The 21,693-nt window shown below is 34.2% G+C and overlaps 1 protein-coding gene across 1 annotated transcript; it reads right to left on the bottom strand.

Moving 5' to 3' along the window:
* Positions 1-720: 720 nt before the first annotated feature.
* On the bottom strand, positions 721-19,718 carry LOC148950154 (CDAN1-interacting nuclease 1). Its single transcript, XM_089091477.1, has 7 exons — positions 19,586-19,718; positions 11,474-11,584; positions 8,385-8,524; positions 6,830-6,909; positions 4,722-4,771; positions 2,219-2,352; positions 721-1,024 (listed from the first exon to the last, which is right to left on the bottom strand). The coding sequence occupies exons 1-7, from the start codon at positions 19,711-19,713 to the stop codon at positions 765-767; spliced, it is 903 nt and encodes a 300-aa protein (XP_088947603.1). The 5' UTR covers positions 19,714-19,718; the 3' UTR covers positions 721-764.
* Between the last annotated feature and the right edge of the window lie 1,975 nt (positions 19,719-21,693).

A 21,693-nucleotide genomic window follows, 5' to 3' on the forward strand; every position in this document is an offset into this window, starting at 1 on the left:
AAATGCACGAGCCTTTCAGAGGTCAAGGAGGTCAAGTCTACTTTCTTTTAATCTTTTTTAAATTTCTACCTTCGGAGCACCATATTGAATTATGTATGCTAGTAATGAGGTTTTAAATATTACCATATAATTGGTTATGTCGAATTATGTCATATAACGGGTACCCGAAGCGAGTATTTCCTCAATATACGCTATACAGTCATAGTCAGTAGGTTTCTCACAGGAGAGTGAACAGGCGGTTTTTTAATATTTGATGCTTGTCGTCCGACACGCCTTTTAGCTGATAAATAGTAATATCGTAACTATAAATATTTTTGCCACTAAAAACTAAAAGCTATGTTCCAGAAACATCTTGATAAATTTTGCAGCATAACCTTGTCATTTTTATTCAAAGTAACCTACTTCATGCAAGGCCGCATCCAGCGGGGGGGGGGACGTGTACCCCCCCCCCCCGAAATCTTTTTCTGACTCGTAAAACGTAACAAAAAGGGATATAAACGAATTTTGTATGAGTTTTTTAGTTTTTTTGTGTTTAAATCCTCCCCTCCGAAATTTTTTTTCTAGTAAAACCCCCTCCGAAAGAAAACCTGGGTCCGGCCTTGACTTCATGAGTTTTCTCTGCTTAGTATTTTATTAATTTTACCCTGATTAGCTTCATATAGACAGATATAAACTTGTTGCTGTATTCACAACATTTTAAACCATGTTCTCTTTGTCAGTAAATATTAAAAACAGCTGGTATTCAAAGCAGAAACTAGATATAACTAACGTCTGTTTAATATAAGATCTGGAGTTAATACAAGACACTTTTCAGGAAAGTCATGCCGAACAAGTATTCTAGCAGCGTTGCTACTGCTAGTGTTCTTTCGTATCGACGACTCATAACCAAACCAGTAAATGACCATACCCGGTCCAAATCTATTCCAATAGGGCCATAACTGATCTTTCAGGTACTGCTGATGAAGTTTTTCATCTGCGAAAAGGGCTTTGCTTTCAATCCAATTGATGACTCGCCCATCGACACCTGGAAATGTAACATTTTGAACTTCAACATGTACAAAGACCCCCTTCTTCTAGCACATAAAATGCACTATAATCTTTCTATCAATTATTATAGATTACTGAAGCTTCAGCCAAAAAACGGGAAAAAAAATTGAAAAAAAAGAAATAAATCGATTGTTTTTAAAGGATTTCAAAGTTATACTATCGTAAGAGTGCTTAGAAAAATATACAAGGAAAATTGTATATTACATAGATCTAGTAGTAGCAGTTAAAAATTACTAGGGTCTTTCGTTCGGATCCGGTCTTCGGATGTGTTCGGGTCTTTGATAGTCTTTTAGTCCTTAATTATTAAAGTGTATCACTAACGTATAAAAAAAAACCTACAAAATAAAACCGAAACTATCGATGCATCATTAAATTATATTCCACTTCCTGTAGGCAACCATCTTCATATAAAAATTTTTGTCTGGGGCATTTGAACTGGATCTTGAAGAGAGTATTGCAAACGCTATTAATGTAAGCAATTTTCTTTAAACTGTGAAGCAAACCTGTGCAAGCTCAGAAGCTCTGTAAAGTCAGCCAGAGTCGACCCAGTCCTAAATGGGTGCATAAAGAAATCTGGGAAAGCTAAACGGGGAAAGTGTACGAAAGCACAAGATGGCTGGCCCCAAATCCCTCATTACACTTCCTGGCTGAAGGGCCATGAAACGAAGATTAGTACCGCCAGTTTGGACTATGAAGTCTAGCGCCGTCAACTACTGCTTTAACCTGGGAAGATAAAAATTTCCACCCTTCCGGGAAAAACGAAAAATATGATGGAGATTGCCTTCTTGACAGAATTGTTTCTCCTGTTTTGTTTTGTTTTTTCAGGCGAAGATAAATTTCTAACAGACAGGCTTGTTTTCAATGTTCAACTTAAATAATTTTTTTTACATGTATCTGTTGCTACCAATTTTAGAGTTATATGCAACATATATATTTTTATTTATGGCCTAAAAGCTATGAAATACAATATTATTATTACTATTTCTTATTATAATTACAAGAAAATAGAAGAATGAAATAAGAATAAAACCGACAATTAGTTCAACGTTCAATCCTGTGATCAATTAAAAGAAATTGACAGATAACATGTTTGCTATATGCTGAAAGACACAAGGAATCCACAGTAGACTTAAAAGAAATCGAAACCGAAGAGAAAAGGTTAAAACCTTACCGATGGGGATATCAAGCTTGACATCGGGTGTTTTATCAAAGCCTTGGCGCCGTAGTTTATGCTCATCTGAGAAGGGTATGTTGTTTTCCATTAGTCTCTTTTTTAAAAGAACTTCGTATTCAAGGCCTATAGTCCTAGAGAAAGAAAGAAATTATTTTCGGGGAATAGAAACTAGAGACTCGCTGAATGAAACAACAGTTTTGTGCATTGCTTCATCTATTGGATCTACGTTGCCCTGCTTAGCCTAAAAGTTGTATCTTTTTTGCTTCCAAGATTTTCATCCTTTACACCAACACAGAGCTTAATTAACCGACTTCTAAACAGAACAAATGGTAAATAACTTAGATAGTGTAAATTTGGCTTCGATAATCTAAAAACAAGAAAGAAGTATCTTAACAGGCCACAGAAGGACTTCATTAAAATGTGCAATGACAAAGTTAAGGCTTCTGGCAACACTGAAAAAGTAGCAAAAAAAACACCACTTATTTGGCTGAACTTCTCTTTTTTAAGCATGAAACATAAGGGATATATTATAATTTTTTTTTTTTTAATACTTGTCAAATAAGATTACCGACTCTATAATTTTTTACACCAAAGTGACAACATAAATGGCGATTAATTATCTTAAACACCACTTCCTGAAGAACAACACTATACAGCTGATTTATTTTGGTTTTAGATAGCCAGGTATTTTCTCGCAGAAATTGAATCATAGTTTAGTTCAAGCATAATGATTCAGAATTTGGAGCGACTAACGCCGTAGAATTGCGATGAAAGGACCAGATGATATCCGACTTGGATTATGCAAATGGACATGTTCTGCGGATGAAGGATGACAGATTACCAAAGACCGTCCTTGTCGGCCAACCGTCTAGGGCCAAACAAAAGCATATCGTCCACGGTTCGGGTGAGAGGATGTTGTAAGGAAAGATTCAAGGGATATGGAAACTTCCTGGGAGGATGTAAAGAGGGAGGCTTTGAAAAAATTGGGATAGAGGAGGAGCGTGCGTAGCTGCTGGCCCCAGGCGGCTTGTTTCTGCATTGAGTTGTAAGTAGTAGTAGTATTATGCGGACAGGATCAAATTACTTGGTAACAGTTTAAGGGATTATAATTGATTTTATGACAGTTTCAATAAACAAGGTGCAAAGCTAGATCCAGAGGCAAATATAAAACACAAGAAAAATTTAAGAAGGATGTTACCGAAGTTGCATAAAGGTGGATACAAAAACGGTTGAAGCTGTTGAAAAGTTTATTTAGCGGCCAGTGTTGTGACTAAAAATGGAGGTACAGGGAAGATGACGAAGATAAAATGGCAGAACCACAAAGTGTTTTTCTAGAACATGGGGAAGCGAAAGAATTGGAATAAGCTTAAAACTTGAGCTGCTAAGACAACAGCGACGAGTTCGGCTAATCAAAGAATGGGTAAGAGCCTTAAACCCTGTCGTAGCACAGTGGATTGATGCTCTGCTTGCCAATATGGGGCCCAGGATTCGAAGCCCGCTGCAGCAAGGTTGGGCAACTAGCTTGCTACTTATTCTTGTAAAAAAGACCCAGTGACTGAAACGTCGATTCGACGCCATATGCGCCAGTAACGGCTCTGGAGGATCTTTATTCTTTTTTGAGAGCCCTAAAGAGAAAAGCATATTTTTTCAACAATAACTGTGTAAGAATGAAGTGCCAAACGTGCTATTTACTAACAAAGGGAAGGATTGTGAAATAGAGCAAGGAATTTACGAACTATCTTATTATTTACCTAATAGTACCATAACATTCATCTCTAATCACATTAATCAGCCATTCTTCATATCATTTCACACTCTCCAAGATGGCAACTTAAATCCTTCAATGTTGCAAACTCATGCATCTAATGACACACTTTCATTCATACACCCGCATATTGGATATGAAAATGGCACTCGCTTTCTGAGGCCTTTTCTCAAGAGGCAAAGAATCAATCTCAAAATCAGTAACCATATTACAGTCTCTTTCTTAAAACTCTTCTTAGGAATGTTTATTTGATCTGATCAAAGTCTTATTGATCCGACAATACATTTCCAAAGATTTTGCTGATTACCTCTTTGCATACTATATCTGAAGGTCTGGGTCTCTCAAAATAATATTTTGTACCTTCTTCTAAATTCTACCATCTTCCACGTCCGAACCTTTACTTCGCTTCAGCTTTCCTCAATCAATTATCTTTTAATATTTGTAATATAAGAAATTGGAAGTAAAAAAAAAACTACACTTATCAAAGGACGAGGGGGAGGGGCAAAACGCCCCCCTCCATAGCACTCATCTGGTCGCATATTTTCTGTAGTCTCTATTTACTTTTAATCACTAAATAATCGCTCTAATCACGAAAGGAGAGAAGTATATTGATTGACAAACTGCAGTGAGACTATTTTTGTCAAGTAAAAAAATTAAGAAAAAAGAAAATGAAGTACTCGTATTTTTCATCCTCAATTAACATAAATAAAAGAATGAAAGTACAAAAATACATACATTTTTAGAACGTCTGGGATTGGGCCATAGCAATCATCGTTCAATACACACTGAAATAAAATAAGTAAAAATCAAAAGACATTCATATTTTCACACACAAGGTCGTTAGACGTTTTCTTTTTCTTTAAATACTGTATGTTAAGATTGTAAGAATGGAGAAAAGCGTGTTTCTGAACGTTCATGGTACTGAACGGATATTAAAGAGCAGCGCTGTCAATAAAAACAAAAATAAAACGGAATTAGTGTTTATGCTGACTCCAGAACAGGAAAAATTAATAAATTCAGCCACAAGAAGGGGCGTAATCTTGGCGAAAATTAAACTATTAAACCTAACATTTCTGAGAGCCCTGGAGCAAAAGTTTCTAGCTCGTATGCACAAAAACACGAGTTTTTTTTATTATTTTCCCATGAAAGATGTTCACAATACATTTTTTTTCAGGGGTGATTATACCGAACCATTGGCTCCAGGATATCAGGAAAAAGCTCAATCAAATAGGAATTCAAGTTTTAATGCGGTTTTTAAGCTAAAAAAAGAAAGAAAAAATAGCACAAAGTACCGATTTCCCCGATTTTGCGCTGCAATACGCTTTTTTTACCCTTGCTATGGACAACTATTCACCTATTGCCGAAAAACTTTGAGTGTAAAGTAAAGATTACATTCATATGCTTACCTTCACATGGATAGGAGGGGAGGGGGATTCCTACAAGAGCAAATTTTTTCGATGAGCCTAAGCTCAGACAATTTTGCAGTATTTTACTCAAGGATTAGGGAGGGGGAGAGAATTACCCAAGCATCCTCCCATTTAGAATAAGTTTTAAAGCTTCCCTCTTTTTGCAGAAATATCGAGTTCAAAATAGAAGAATAGTCTTGATCAACAGGAATTAGTACCTATTTTATTGTGTAAAGAAAATACACATTAATCCGCGCTTACATTCTTAATGCAAGGAAAAAAAAAGTTACTCAAGCATAAAAAGGGGGAGGTTGAGGCAGTTTCAGACCCCCCCCCCCTCTCTCTCTCTCTCCAAACACATCTTATGGGCCACTTTGAAGAGGATACTTAGAAACGAATAGAAATTAAAAATTTTTAAGTGAAATAGTTTTTTTTTCAATTTAAATTAAAGAAGAACACTAAACTGAAAAAGAATAGAAATCATTATATACGTAGAGACCCCCTCCCCCTACACTCCGCTCTTTACTACAAAGTTTGAATTTTATATCTCAGACCTACAGGACTTAATGCTCTAAAACTAGTGCAATGTTATTCAAAGTTTTACTATTTCATCACAGTGCTAAAAGACTGAAAGGACTCAGTGAGTTGCATATGCTTTTATCAATAAAAAAGCCAAAGAGCCCGTCAGATGACAGGCAAAATATCCTTTTATCGTAAGAATAAGATGAAAAAATATGCCCCCCCCCCTCTCAACTCAAATTTCAAAGTCTCTTTGTCCCCCCCCCAAAAAAAAAAACAAACAGACAAACAACTAAACAAAATATCTTTTCCTGAGGGGTTCAGTGTCCACTCCTCCCCCCCCCCAATCATAAGACAAAATAGGGCAAACTTACCAAAACTACATTCAAAACTAGTTACAGTTTTTTATAAAACTTACTGACTGCTTGATATATTGTGTTCAGAACCGTAGTGATTGGCTGGGAGTCACCGACACAACCAATTATATAGATCAATGTTTCAGTTCATGCTTTTAAAAGTAATATTAAAAAAAAAAAAACACCTTAAAATTAGTAGCTGGATAAACTTGCTGCAATCTGAAACGCTTTCAGGAAAGCACTACGTAAATTTTACGTGAAGAGCGGGTGGTTTAATGAGATACCCCCCCCCCCCTCCATATCTATGAGATAAATTCAGTAAGTTTTGCTCTTGACTTTCATCTGAAATCGCTTGTTCTCCTATATTTAAGTTATAGAGAAGGAAATTTCAGGTTTACACAAATACATGAACAAAAGCAAGAGTGTTGGGCAAAATCCATTGGCTACTATCATTCATTCTGCTGCTGTAGCTGCTCTTGTTGTAATTAGCATTATTATGGGTACGGTTAGCCAGATTAGTATTGCGGTAAAAGTTATTATAAATTAATATGAATAAACTTACCAGATAAACCTCCAGCGCCAAGTCCCTATCTTGTATAAGAGAGGAATTCTTCAAGTTAGCACTTACTGTTGCTTTGATCACTAGAAGAAAAATAAAATAATGTCTGTCTTTGCCTTGTATTATATACTTATTTCTGTATATGGGAGTGTAATTAATCTATTACTTGCGTTAACCCCGGCAAGAGTCGGCCACTACTTTGGATTGCAACCACTACACGAACAAATCTTGAGCCAGAGCAACGATTTGAACTGGCGGTGAAAAGTTCTTGATTATTCAAGTTTAAATTCGACATCAATGCGTATTTTTTTTAGACTGAGTTGGCCAGTCACAACCAACAAAAGAATCCGAAATTATACGTTAGAAGACAATTGGAAGATATTTTGAAAAAATGGCAGATATTTTGGACCCATTTTGTCCGATGTTTGCGGTCTGTCCTCAGTGCCAAAAAAGAAAAAATTGAGAAAAATTTGCAAAAAAAAACTTAAAAACCCAGCGATATGAAAAGGAGAACTAAAAGCCTAGAAAAACAACTAAAACCAAAGAAAATATATAACACCGCATTAAATAATTTAATCTATATACAAATGAACCGCCTCCAGACATTTTCAGGGTCCAAACGGCAACTAGAACAAATGAATTGAGAACGTTGTCCTGTAATGGCACAGTGGATTAATCTTTAACTAGAGGTACAATGCCCAGTCATATCCCAACTGCCGCAGGGCCGACGCAAAGACATTTGCAGCCAAGAAGCGTCACTGAGTAATAAAAGAAGAAGAATTGAAAACATTAGAATTTTCATTTCGTTTAAGATGATCTTATTAGCAACCTTCAGATTACACCTTATTTTTCTTGACTTTCAGACAAGTTTAGAATACAAAATTGTATTCAAATTAAAAGTTGAATAGATGCAAAAATAAAATTCTATATCAATACAGAAAAGACTATTCCTATTTCAATATCAGACACAATTAAGTAAGTGCATATTTTTTTATTTTTTTTTTACTTTCAGTAGCCTATTCCTTTCTTTGATTTGCAGGTTTTTAGTCTGCGTTTTAGAGGTCGTTTATACCTCTTCTTTTCTTAATTTGTTTCTCCATATTTCCTTTTATCGGCCCTACACATTCCTCTAAATAGCTGCCGTTTCTTTCAGCAGGAAAACCAAATATAAAAGAACGAGAAACAAAAACCTACACTTCAAGCCAGAAAAAAAAGCTTGAAAATAAGAGAGGAAAAAAAAAAGAAAAGATCCTCAGAATCAAGAAATGCAATTCTGCTATAGAGGTTTCATGTGGATAGTTGTACATCTTTCTACTTTTTTGGTTTGTTTAAAACGAAACAGTCCTTTATATATCTTATTTTCCACTTGAAAAAAATTATTGAATACAAAAAACGTATATATTGTGTTTGTTTTCACTCTTTTTTGTTAATTTTATGAACTTTTGTTTCTTTCAACTTGTTCTTAAATGAAAGGCAATAGAAACCACTAGATTAATTCAACTATAAGATTCGAAATATTATTATTGATAACTTAGAATTATAGCATGGTCTACAGCACCTGCTTTGCTTGCATTAGTTACAGTAAGTAAGTAATGTTCCAAGATCCGACGAGCTACCATAGTCGGAGGGAGTTTTGCTTCTGCACTTATTCTCAGAAAAACTCCTGGTTCTTCATTATTCTTGACAGCTGCAACATATCTGAAAAAGTAAAGCAGTAATATATGAAAAATCACTTTGCCATCCAGACTAAACTTGTTTTCTTTTGATTACTGATATAGCTCAAAAATTTTTCCGGTGCCCTTATTTCGTTTTTTTTTTCTGTTTTTCACTCTTTTTCTTAAATAAACTTGTCAATTTGGTCATTTATTGGCACCCTTGTTACAGTGTCCCCCTCACCCCCCCCCCCCAGATTTTGTCCTAGATCCTCCTTTAGTTTTTGTGTCCACTATAGTGGGCCTTTAAAGAGAGATTACTACCTATTTGCTCATTTAGAGACCAGTGAATTTAGACAATAAAAGAAGGAAAAACATTGAATAAAATAAATACATTCATACTGATTAAGATCATAGTACCAAACAGAACCATTCATTTCAATGAATTGCAAGTATATAGCAATCTCTGTCAATATAACAGGCCTAAACCCCCAAGATATAGCTAATGCTGAAACTGGGAATTGAAAAGATCATGACCAATTCATAATAAAATTTAGCCAAATTCATGATATGTCACTCATGATAATGCATAAGTCATCAATATGAATGCATTTGTTTTATTCAATGTTTATCCTACTTTAACTGTCTTAATTCAGCTCTAAATTTTAATTTTTTTGAACACTTTTAAATCTAGCAGCATAGAAGAAAACCTGAATAGTGAATTGAGGGTCAACAGGTCCTATCTGTGCCAGTCAAAAATAACAGATTTTATTTTTCTTAGCATTACCAATTGCAAATGGTAAAAATAATTACTGGCTCAACATTAGCTATATCTCATTGTAAATTGACCTAAACTAAAAAAGGAAGTATGACAACAATGTGTACATCAAAATAATCTGATTTTTATACTGATTAAATGACAAAGCAGGGTTTTTTCTCAAATGAAAGTAAATAATAATTTAAACACTTAAACAAATGGAAATTATCCTATATTTGAAAAAAGGTTGTCACTTCCTCAGCCCACCAATAAAGGTTTGGCTAGTGTTTTTTCAGAAAGCATTGTAGAATACAGCAAATGCAACCAGTTCATAATTGTAAGTCTTTTATTTACTGACTGCCTTTTAAAATAATTGAACTAAAACGTTAATTAGTTAGAGGAAATCTAATTCTTGTACAAATGCTTGAATAGAAAGACTGCTACTGGATTCGAACGCATACCCCGAGATTTTGTTGGACTTGTAAAAACGTTATAAAAGTACATGTAAAACAATTTGATGCGTTTTTTTTATAAGCCCCCCCCCCCAAAAAAAAATCCTGAATATGCCCCTGTTCAATAGCCTATCATATTCTTAGATTAAAAAAAAAGTAAAAATTTCAAAACCAAAATCTTATCTGATCATTTAAGGCTGTGCTTAAACTGATCTCTAAACACATTGTAAAGAGATGCATGCTTACACATGGCAAATTGTAAGAGGTGCAACACGCTTACACACATGGATTTGGGGTAGGAGTTGGGTCCATGGGCCCTGCAGCTATGTATACCATGTGTCTATAATCCTGATTTAGAAAAGGCATAACATTCCCACTGTTCAACTAACATTCATCTATAAATGCTTTAACTCAAGATTGGCTCTTTTCATAATCTGGATCCCTTGCATAAGGGACTGAAGGTAGGTTTATGGCTGAAATTAAAACTTCAGTTCCATATTTGAAATCAATGACTTCAAGTTTGTAATAGGTTATGTCTTAGTGACAAAAAGTACCAGTCACGAAAAGCCAATGGAAAACAAAGATGGCCTATAAAAAAAGGCTTGTGAGAATTATACTGGCTAGTCACAAATAACGAGTAGCAAAGCAAGCTGTTTAAAAAATGGCCATGCTTCCAAGTATATAATCAAATTTTAGGTTAACAATTGGTCTTAATCATAATTTTGCAAGATTTTCAAAAATAATATCTGTTTTTGAAGTAATTGACAATGAATGCAGAAAAAAAAATCAAAATTTCAAATTTTATTGAAGTCATGAAACTAATAGTTTGAATCTAAAGCCAAAAAACGCTATCCACAAGCAAGCTGGATTTGCTTTCAAACTCTAGTCAATTCTTATCGTCTCCCAAATAACAGTTGGGCAGCTTTCCAATATTTGCAAATAAAGGAAATAAACAATGACAGAAGGCTCACAAAATGTCTTACCTGATTCCTGCACAATCATAATTCAAATATGCACAAAGTTGGGGGGGGGGGGGTAAAGCTTATAATAATGTACTCTAGAACCAACCGACAGACATATTGTAGCCTTATGCAAATTATTATTAGAGCAAATTATATTAGAGCAAAGCAAATTATTTATATATGTTAAGAGTTTAAAACTTTTTTCTTCCTAGCTTCTTTTGTACTACCAATCCTAAACGACTTATTTTTGCTTAACCTTTTTTGCAAGCAGATAATAGCCGAAAAATTAAATTCTGGAACACAACTGAAAAACTAATTGGTCAATCCACAGTGTTAAAAAATCTTTAGAAGAACAGATATTTTGTGAAGGCCCAATTAAAGACTCATTTTTTTTCTTTTGTGCAAGTGATGAATTTATTGTAATAAACAAGATGATTGTATCTTAATGACAACAATTTTTGTGTAAGAAGATCAATTATAATTTAATAGAAAATGATGAATTGGTTGTAACTATTTCATTAATTGGTGTACCTATTGGCAACAATGTAGATTTCAGTAATAAATGGGACAGCATGACTTTATTCTTTTTGCTTATATATTTTTACAGATACAAGGCCCCCATTCACCTCCCCTCCCCCATCTAAAAAAAAAAAAATAATTTTTGTGTTTATTTTGGCCCAAGAAATTGTGGGCTTAAATTATTTAACAGTATGGCCTATCTATGAAAGTTGAGTGTCCTTCCTGAAATGATTCTTGATCTTTATAGAATGTTCTCCTTTTTTTAAACTGAGATAATAGACACTGATACTGATTTGGGTACTTACCTATTGTACATAGCTTGGACAGTTCCTGGTTGAGACAATAAAAAGTGTTGGTATTTTGTTCTTCTTTGTATCTCTAGAGAATACACACTCATCAAGGTTTTCTTGGGGATACTGCAATAAAAAAGGTATATTTACATACCTGAGTGCATCAGCAACTGCAAAGAATTTCCAAGTTTTCAACTAGAATATAATTAAATTAAATCATTTTGAAAGGCATACTCATTGAAATCTGTTAGGGCAGAACAATTTGACAAATTCCAAGGATATTTGTCTAATGGCTTCCTAGGCTTAGTAATGGGTGATATTTATACATTCTGATTTTTATCTGTTGTAATAATTACAGCACATGACAGAACCATTGTTGAAACAAAACCAATCTTAACATTTTCTGGTGGATAGGAGGCCTGAAACATAAAAAAAAAAAAAATTCGTAAGAATCTAAGAATACAAGTGAAAATGAGGGACACAAAACAGATCAAGTTTAACAAAACATGATCTTTCTAACTCCCTCAATACACCAACTTTTTTCATTTATACATTTGCAACTTAGATTGATTTCATATCTATGTTATGTAAAGCCCAGACAATCTTGCGCTCCTTGTTTTCACTTATGACATAGATGTTTGAGAAAAAAATTCTGCTTTTTAATCTGTTTTAACTAACAATTTATTTTTAAAAGGTCTATAGTGTTTCCTTCAGAAGAGGGGATGAACTAGACCATTACCCTGACCTCATCAAGGAGGCTGAGACACAATTATGATTACAGAAACTACTATATTTGGAAAGAGCATTGAATGAAAAACCAACCATGATGCATCTTTGTATGCTTTGTCCAAACATTAAATATAAAGATCAAGTTTTTTTTTTAATGGAATTAATGAGTGACACTGAAAATTAAAGAATAAAAAAATTAAACAAATCAAAAAATTATTCTGTATATGAAGGAGACTGCCCTATTTTCAACTCCTTGCTCTTTTTTAACTGTTTATTTTGCATGGACTATGTGACTATCTAGGAACGAATGTGCCACCGAGTAACTCTACTGCCCCTGAATCTGAGAAGCTGAATATATTATTTGTTAATTCTAGTCAATTGCCTATTTCAGAATTTTCGAGTTTTGTGCCACAAAATGACAGATAACATCACTTTGCTTTGGCATTATCTTCTTGGCTATGCAGAAAGGCCACCTGAGCATTTAATTTTTGTTCAAATGAGTCTTCTCCCCAATTTTCTAGGACTATTGGTTTGGTAAAATGATCCCTGGAAAAAAAAGAAACTAGCAAATAAAAACACATCAGTGATAGGACTCTAAAAGTGCTCTGAAATGTTTGAACTTGAATTTTCATCAAGATCACAGCTTTAAAGTTGATGAATTTTATATATTTCAAACCATAGGCAGCTCAATAGCGCTGCCTAAGTAAAGAACGATGTTGGCACAATGTATTATTTTTTTTTTCTCCATACCCAGGCACTTCGTATCGAAGGAGTTGTCGTAAAAACTTCGAAAAGGGCTCATTCGATTGGAAATTGGAGTGGCTAGTGCCCTTTTTAATAGTCTAAAGTGATTGGAGGGCAACAAGTCTCCCCCTCCCCCCTCATGCCCACCATTCCCCCAAACACATCCAATCAAAATTTTGAGATAGCCATTTCTTCAACGTAGTTGATTTCCAGATAGACAATATGTTTTTGAGGAGGAAACTCTCCCACAACCCTCAGGGCAAGGGTTTTAAGTTATGCCCTGAGGACATATAAGAACAATCTTGGCACAGTGTATTATTTATTATTTTTTTCCTTTAGAGCAGGGCACTTTGTATCAAAAAAGTCATCATAGAAACTTTGAAAAGGGCTCATTCAATTGGAAATTGGAGTGGCTTGTCCTTTTTTTAATAGTCAAAAGTAATTGGAAGGCAAATAACACCCCTTCCACACCCACCATTTCCTGAAACACATCCAATCAAAATTTTGAGATAGCCATTTAGTTCAGTGTAGTTGATTTCCAGATAGAAATTATGTTTTTGAGGAGGACACTCCCCCACAGCCTTCAGGGCAAGGGTTGTAAGTTATGCCCTGGGTGCATATAAGGTTTTTATAAAAGGCGCTGTTGTAGATATTTCAAAAAAGGCTCAATCGTTTGGAAATTCAAAGAGCAAGTGCCCTTTTTAATTGTCGAAAGTGATTGGAGGGCAACTAACCCCCCTCTCACGCCCACCTTTTCCCCAAACATATCCAACCAAAATTTTAGATAGCCATTTTATTCAACATAGTTTTAAGTTCTGGAAATTAGGTCTTTGAGGATGACAACCACCCAACAGCCTAGAACATAATTTGCACTTTACTGAAAAAAATACAAATGAATGTGCATTGTCAGTTTAATATACATAATACTGATATTTAGTAATCATAATGTTAATATTATTTGATTTATTAAAGTTATAAAAGTAAGAACATTTAAATTTTTTTCAGTTAAGTGCAAATTATGTTCTGGCCTTGGGAAGGCATAAGGGTTTTGAGCCCAACTTATGTTAATTTCAGCTTGTTTTGAGTTTGACTCGGTTATTTATTGTAATTTCTGTTCGTTTTGGGTTTCATTTATTTATTATTGCTGACTTGCATTAGTTTCATGCTTTGTAGATTATATTATTTTACTTTTGCTAAGTTTTGGTTTAATGGAGTTCTTTACTTTTCTTTGAAAAACTTATTTTGTGGAAATTTTTTTTAATTAATACCCATAAAACACCAATTTTTTGTGTGTATTGTTTATCTGTTTTTATACAGATTCAGTAACCTTTAGCCACTGTTGACCCTTTGGCTTCAAATCAAATTTTTGGACTTAGCAGAGTGGCATCAAGTATATAGAAATGTATGGGGTGAGGCCAAATTTATTTTTTTTTTTTATTTTAGTAGACAATTCTGTTTTTTTTTTTTTCAATTAAAAAATACCAAAACAGATCAATTTTGCAATGAAAATACTCAAAAAAAGGTATTTTTCAAAATCTAGGGAGGGAATGAGCACATCTTGGGGGAGGGCAAATGGCCCTCACTCCCAATTGACACCTCTAGCCAAACAGATGAAGTTAGGCAAAATTCTAATTTTATCCTCATAAACCTTCTAATCTGTAATCCTGTTCCTGATTTTTTTTTTTTGTATAGCATTCTCACAAATATTGCGGTATGAGTTTAACCTCTACTGGATTTCTTGTTGGGAACAAAGAATTTCACTTTTACAACTCCTCTGGCATGACTACATGAATTTGAACTTTGGTTACACTAATTGCACCTGTGACTACAATTAGTTGTAACAATTACTATAACTACTTGTTGCTGTGCCTGGGACTACTTTGCAATTGCGATTATAACTAGCTGCAACTGCAAGTGCTTACAAATGCAGCTTTGACTACTAATATGACAAATTGCAACTGTGACTGCAACAACTTAAGACTGTGACTTCTTACAACTACAACTACTTGCAATTGTGTAATGCAATCCCAACTATGACTGTGACTGCTATGACTACTGGTACTGCTGCTACTACAACTTCTATTACAACTATCAAACTAAATCAAAAGAGTTTAAGTACACCCAGGTTGTCAAAATGACACAGATTCCATATCTCAGTAACACAATAGGGTACTAAGTTGTAACTCACAGAGATAGTTATGGGGGATGTAAAGCTAAACCAATAGATACTATGTATACCCAGATTGTCAAAACAGCATCTATGTGGTATTCCAAGAACAGATAAGGGTATTATTTTGGAAATTTTATAGCATGTTGCTGGAGATATTTCACTAAATCAAAAGACTATACATGCATACAAGGTTGTTAAAAGATCTATGTGATATCAAAGGAATGGCTAAATGTATTTAGCCATTCCAACCCAGGCTCAGCCTTGTGAGAAAAATAGAGTTCAGTCATTTTACCTTTGTTTTCTCCTCATTTTTTATAGATTAATTTTTTTAATTCCACAAAACAAGGTAAAAAACCAAAGAGCTACATCAAACCAAAACTGGGTAGAAATAAAAGTTAAAGAATAACTAAAGCTTAAAACCAACCAAAATCCTTATCAACTACCAAATTAAATCCAAAATGAACAGAAATTACAATGAATAATCAAGTTCAAACACATAGAATTTACTTAAAACATAGGTAGAGCTACCCCCCCCCCCCTAAGCCATTTAAAGACAATAGCATCATTTGCACTCTACTGAAAACAATTTTTATTTCAAGGTGTTTGTTTTTACTTGTCACGACAAAAAAAAAAAAAAAAAAAAAATGAAGCATAACACAAGATCATCATAATAGCAAAGATTAGTAAAGAGAGCTAAAGAATGTAGACTAATAGTTTAATATATATTGATAATCATTCCATAAATTTTTAACAATTTTGTATTACAAATAAAACAGATTAGTATGAAATTTGTTTTCAGTAAAGCACAAATGATGTTTTGCCCCCCCCCCCAAAGTGTTTGTCCAACATGTAAAAACATAACAAAAATACATATAAAAAAAATTTCCTGCTTTTTTTTTATAGCCCCCCCCCCCTAAAAAAAATCCTGCTCAGGGGGCATCAGCCCTACTCCTGTTGGTGGTAATTTTTGTAAGTTTGACCTGAATATCCAGTTCAATTTCTGCCTATTTTGAGTTTTATTTATTTTTTTATAGGGATTTTTGTTTGCTTTACACATGGATAACTATTTGACTTTGTTATTTTACTGCCATCTACCAAAAAGATACAAATAGGCTAATATTAATAAATATAGGTTAGGTTAGATTAGCTAGATGTCTCTTGGGTGTTTGTTTTATAAACAATTTTCAAGACATGGAGAAAGACAAAATATTGAAAAATGTGATTGGAAAACTGGAAAAACAAGGAAAATAGTGAGGACAAAGGTGCTCCCCCAGGAAAATATGTCAACTAGGATAATTTTGCATATCATGAAGTAAGATTTTTTTTTTTTAACATGTCTCCTTATGATGGGGACTGGATCTAAATTTATACTGTATCTAAATAAAACATTAATTTGAATCACAAATGAACTTTACCCCCACCCACATGATGTGTAAATATATACCCTGATTTTGATATATTCAGGATGCAATTTTGAGTATATATTAGGACATTAGGGGGGGGGGGTGGGGTGGGTGGGTTATATATTCTGTTAATATATAAGTTCTAAGAAATTCATAAAATTTCTTAGAAAAACTGAAAAAACAAGGAAAGAAGTTAAGATAAAGGTTCTCCTCCTGCAAAATGTGTATAAATTTAGCACCAGATCTGATAGATCTCTTGTGGAGAAATGGCAAGGGCAAGCAATGCACAAAAAAACCCTATTTCTATTAAAGAAATGGCAAAAATGACTCCACATGTAATCATTGACACTTTTACAGCTGTCAAACTCAATGTTGTCCCCATAACTGAAATCAGATAGAATGTTGCTTATTACATTGTTGCCTAATTGGGCATTGATCCATCAAACCTATTTTATCAGCAAGCCTAAATAGATAAGGTAATTGTAGGAGCAAAATGTTAACATAAATGAAAGGTTAGACAAGTACAAGTTAAGCTAGGGTATAAATGTATGACCACACCAGGTCATAAGGAGACATGCCAAGAAAGCAATTCTTACTTCATAATATGCAAAATTATCCTAGTTAATGTATTATCCAAGGGGGGCACCTTTATCCTCACTATTTCCCTTGTTTTTCTATTTTTACGATCATATTTTGCAATATTTTGTCATTTCTCCAAGTCTTGAACATTTGTTTTAAAACAAACACCCAAGATTCATCTAGGTAATTTAACCTAACCTAAATTTATTCATATTAGCCTATTTATCTTTTTGATAGATGGCAGTGATGGTGTTCAACTTCCTTATAGATAGATATTTATAGCAAAACAAAAGCCTCTTTGGGCCATGGCAAAAACAAACACAGTTGTATATACAGTTAAAACACATGATAATAACATATATAACAATAACTAAACATAGCCCATAGCAAATAAAAAAAAATAACATAACAATTGCAGCACAAAAGCACATTTATTTTTCACAATTTTGTTAAAAAAATTGTACAACAGAGAAAATAGTGAGGATAAAGGTGCTCACCCTGGGCAATATGTTAACTAGGATTATTATGGGTAAATTTCTAGGTTTCCCTATAATTTAGCCAGGATGAAAGTGAGAACATCATTTGATGCCTTGATTTGAACATATTTCATAGGCCTAATTCAATAACTGCTTCTGGGCTAATTCCATCTTGAGCCCTTAAAGAGACCCAAAAGGTAATTTATATCAATTATGAAAGAAATAAAAGAGGCATCAAATGATGGTTTCACTTTCATCCTAGCTAAATTATAGGGCCACCTACAAATTTTTTGCACTTCATATAATTGATTCCAAATAAAGTAAATATACCACTTAATGCCTTTTCTTATGCTCTTTCCAAATATAATAATCATTTTTTGTTGGAAATGAATTTTACCCCCAACCCTATATGTACCAATTCAGAGTATATATTTGCACATCAGGGTGGGGGTAAAGTTCAAACTTACTCCTCATGGTAAAAGTCTACTTTAGCTACTTTTAGGTATCTTAGAAAGGGGTTGGGTTAGGAAGATAAAACTTTCAGGGATGAGTCTACAGGCTAAAGTATGCCCTGGGAAGGTACATTGAAGTACCTACCTCCACTCCTTCTCTCTCTATAGGGTCCTGACCTTTCATGACCTTTAAAAATCTGTGTTTATAAAAGTGAAATCTTGCAAAATAGATCTTCTGCTTAAATGAAGTAGAACAAACTTGTTTTCAGCTTCACAACTTTGCTCAATCCCAATTTATAAGGTTTTATATATATGCAAATACATTTCCTAGATTTAGAAAAAAAAACATTGGTATGGCTTAAAATTCTGCTCAAATAACAGGAATTTCATTTTCAGAACTAAAGCCAGAGAAAAAGAAACTGAGAACTAAAAATCAAGGTAAAATATTGTTTTGTAAAAATTTCAGTAGGTATCAGGACCCTCTAGAAGGAGGAGTGGAGGTATGTACTTCAAATACCATCCTGGGGCATACTTTAGCCTGTAGACTCATCTCTGAGAGTTTTATCTTCCTAACCCAACCCCTTTCTAAGATACCTAAAAGTAGATAAAGTAGACTTTTACCCTTCTCATTTATATCAGAAATAAAATTTACCCCCCCCCCTCCCCTAATGTGCAAATATATACCCTGAATTGGTATATATAGGGTTGGGGTAAAATTCCTTTCTGACACAAATGATTTTTAGCCTATATTTGGAAAGAGCATAAATAAGGGCATCAAGTGGTATGTTTACTTTATTGGTAGCCAAGTCAATAGGCTAATATGAACTGCAAAAAATTTACCAATTTTACCTTCTAGGCCTACCTAGACTATGAGTAGTAAGCATAGGGGTAAATATTTACCAAATCATATTATTGACTACAAATAAAGTGAATATAGGGCCTACCATTCAATGCCTTTTTTATGCTGATTACAAATATAATAATCATTTCTATTGGAAATGAATTTTAGCCCCTCTCTATATATGTCAATTCAGGATAGCCTATATATTTGCACATTTGGGGATGGGGGTTAGGGGGGCTAAAATTCTTTTCTGATAGAAATGATTATTATATTTGTAATCAGCATAAAAAAGGCATTGAATGGTATATTCACTTTAGTTGTTACTCAATAATATGATTTGGTAAATATTTATAGCCTTTTTTATGCTGATTAGAAATATAATAATCATTTCTATCAGAAATGATTTTTAGCCCACCCCCCTAACCTAACCCCCACCTCCATATGTGCTAATACATATCCTGAATTCACATATATAGGGGAGGGGGGCTAAAATTCATTTCCAATAGAAATGGTTGTTATATTCATAATCAGCATAAAACAAAGCATCAAATGGTATATTCACTTTATTTGAAACTCAATAATATAATTTGGTATATATTTACCAAAAAGGCATCGAATGGTGTATTTACTTTATTCCTAACTCAATAATATGATTTGGTATATATTTACCCCATTCCATCAAGCATCAGCTAAAATGATAGGCCTAACAAAGATAAAATTGGAAAAAACCTACTCTGAAAATTCAGATATAAGATCATTTACTGATTTTGGTTTCTTTTTTTCTATTGCTGATCTTATTTGACCAATTATTTCAGGACTAAGAATAGGATTTTCCATAATTGGATGGATTTTTTTGCTCATGTTACAAATTTGAATTATGGTTTAAGTAAGACACAGCGTTGCCAGAAAATCAAATAAAAAAGAAGCAAAAGCCTTTAAAAAACACGCGAAAATACGCCCGAGCCTGTGAAAACCAGGACTGTCATCATGGTCAGTTCATAGACTGCTAAAATTGCCCAAATTTGATAAGATATTGCATAAAGATATACAATATCTTTGGTTTGTTATCGCATACAAATTTTTGGTACAGTTGCAATACATTATTTAAAGATAACTTATAAGGAAAGTAAGGCCTGAAAAAGAAATGTAAGAACGGGGTCAATACAAAAGCCTTCATAATCCCAAGATTAAATAATACGGGAAGCTAAAGACGGATCATTAAGAAAAAAGAAAAAAAGCAGAAAAGGACAGGGCAGGGCTAGCCAAAAGAACACCTACTACGAACCAACACATTTTTTTTGCTCAAGTAAAAAAATAAAAAGCAAAAAGAAAGGCACTTAGATCCATAAGGCACTAAGGAATTTAAGGCTCAACGGAGGCTAGAATATTATCTAGATTGACTAGATCAGTTGTTTGTTCAGTTTTATCGACTTCACAAATCTTATAAATATCACTATTGAAAAGCAGCATACGCTCTGTAGGCTCAAACTTCAAACAACAAGAGCCACATGCTGACAACCACAGCCTCAATACTGAAAAGTATTGAGTTCATCATGGGAAAGAGCATATGAATTTCAGAGCTTACTTTAAACGACATTCATCATAGAAAGACTGGCGGTTCTGCCAGTCTTCGGTTTACTATAACATAATCAATAATGTTGGCTGTCTTAACATTACGTGAATACCAAGTTAACTTATGAGCCATTTTATGACCAAACACCTTATTGGTTATAAGTAGATTGTTATACCTACAAAAATGCAAAAGTCTGTATCCATTACTGTTTTCTTTTCCTACACCAAATTTACTTAGGCCAGGATACCATCTATCCCTATCTCTACCAACCTGGGCGTTAAAATCTCCTATCAAAATCATCATATTTCTACCTGGGACCCTGTCTATTTGCCCCTGTAACTTTAAGTAAAATTCATCTGAGTCACTAGTATCTCCATCAGTCAGTTCTACAGGGGCATATACTACTATAACTGATACCCTGAACTTTTTAGTCATAAAATGAGCAATTAGTATTCTATTATTAATACCTTCCCAGTGTAAACAAAACTTAGCAGCTTCCTTATTCACCTTGAGCCCTACTCCCTGTCTATGTACCACATCCTTCCTGCCTGAGTAAACAAATTCTATATCACCTAATTTCATGCTTCCTACCCCTGGGATATGAGTTTCTGAAACACCTAATAAGTTTAGTTTGAATCGTCTGAATTTTTCAGTCACAATGTCGATACAATGGTCATTTTTTAAAGTCGTAACATTTCAAATTCCCATTTTCATGTTCTTTATATTCATTGAAATTAGTTTGGCCTCAGGAAAAGCAATGATCCCGGATACCAGTGCAGGAAGGGGATCACAAATCTTCTATAGTCTACACTGAACTGATTAAGCCGGCTTAGAACTGGGCAGCAAGAGGTCCCTGGGACCTCCATGAATGGAGGCTTTGTGCAATCCTGGGCCCTTCTTGGTCACAACATGGTTTTCAGCACTTGGTGATGCTCTTCTATTAGGAAGAGTCAAAATCCTGAACAGACAATCTCAAGCCTATTACCTCCGACTCATAATATATTCATGCCTACAAATATTATGTTACTATAGGGAGGTAGCCCATAGTAGATAAATTAGCTAGGAAGAGGTTTTTCAGCCCGAAGACGCCCATCGAAACATACCAAGCCCAGAAGAATTTTCCATTAATGAGTATCCCGTGCGAATGCTGTGTCGTTTGCTAGGCTGTAATTTGCTCGAGGGGTGCCACTCCTTAACCGGGAATAGAGTTGACCACAAGGTCCCCGGTCTTGCAGGTACCCCGAAAGGGTCGAGGAAGCCCTTTGCAG

Source organism: Artemia sp. Qi Xiang Cuo, chromosome 7 (genome assembly GCF_049724085.1).
Source record: "Artemia sp. Qi Xiang Cuo chromosome 7, ASM4972408v1, whole genome shotgun sequence".
Classification (NCBI taxonomy): domain Eukaryota; kingdom Metazoa; phylum Arthropoda; class Branchiopoda; order Anostraca; family Artemiidae; genus Artemia; species Artemia sp. Qi Xiang Cuo.

What these genes read in the sequence shown, in the direction of transcription:
- LOC148950154 (XM_089091477.1), bottom strand. Translation starts at nt 19,713, where the DNA reads ATGAGCAAAAAAATCCATCCAATTATGGAAAATCCTATTCTTAGTCCT. An exon ending in CTTATATCTGAATTTTCAGA is followed by an intron (nt 11,585 to 19,585) that starts GTAGGTTTTTTC and finishes TTTTTATTGCAG; the next exon opens with TATCCCCAAGAAAACCTTGA. An exon ending in CAAGCTTGATATCCCCATCG is followed by an intron (nt 1,025 to 2,218) that starts GTAAGGTTTTAA and finishes TTACATTTCCAG; the next exon opens with GTGTCGATGGGCGAGTCATC.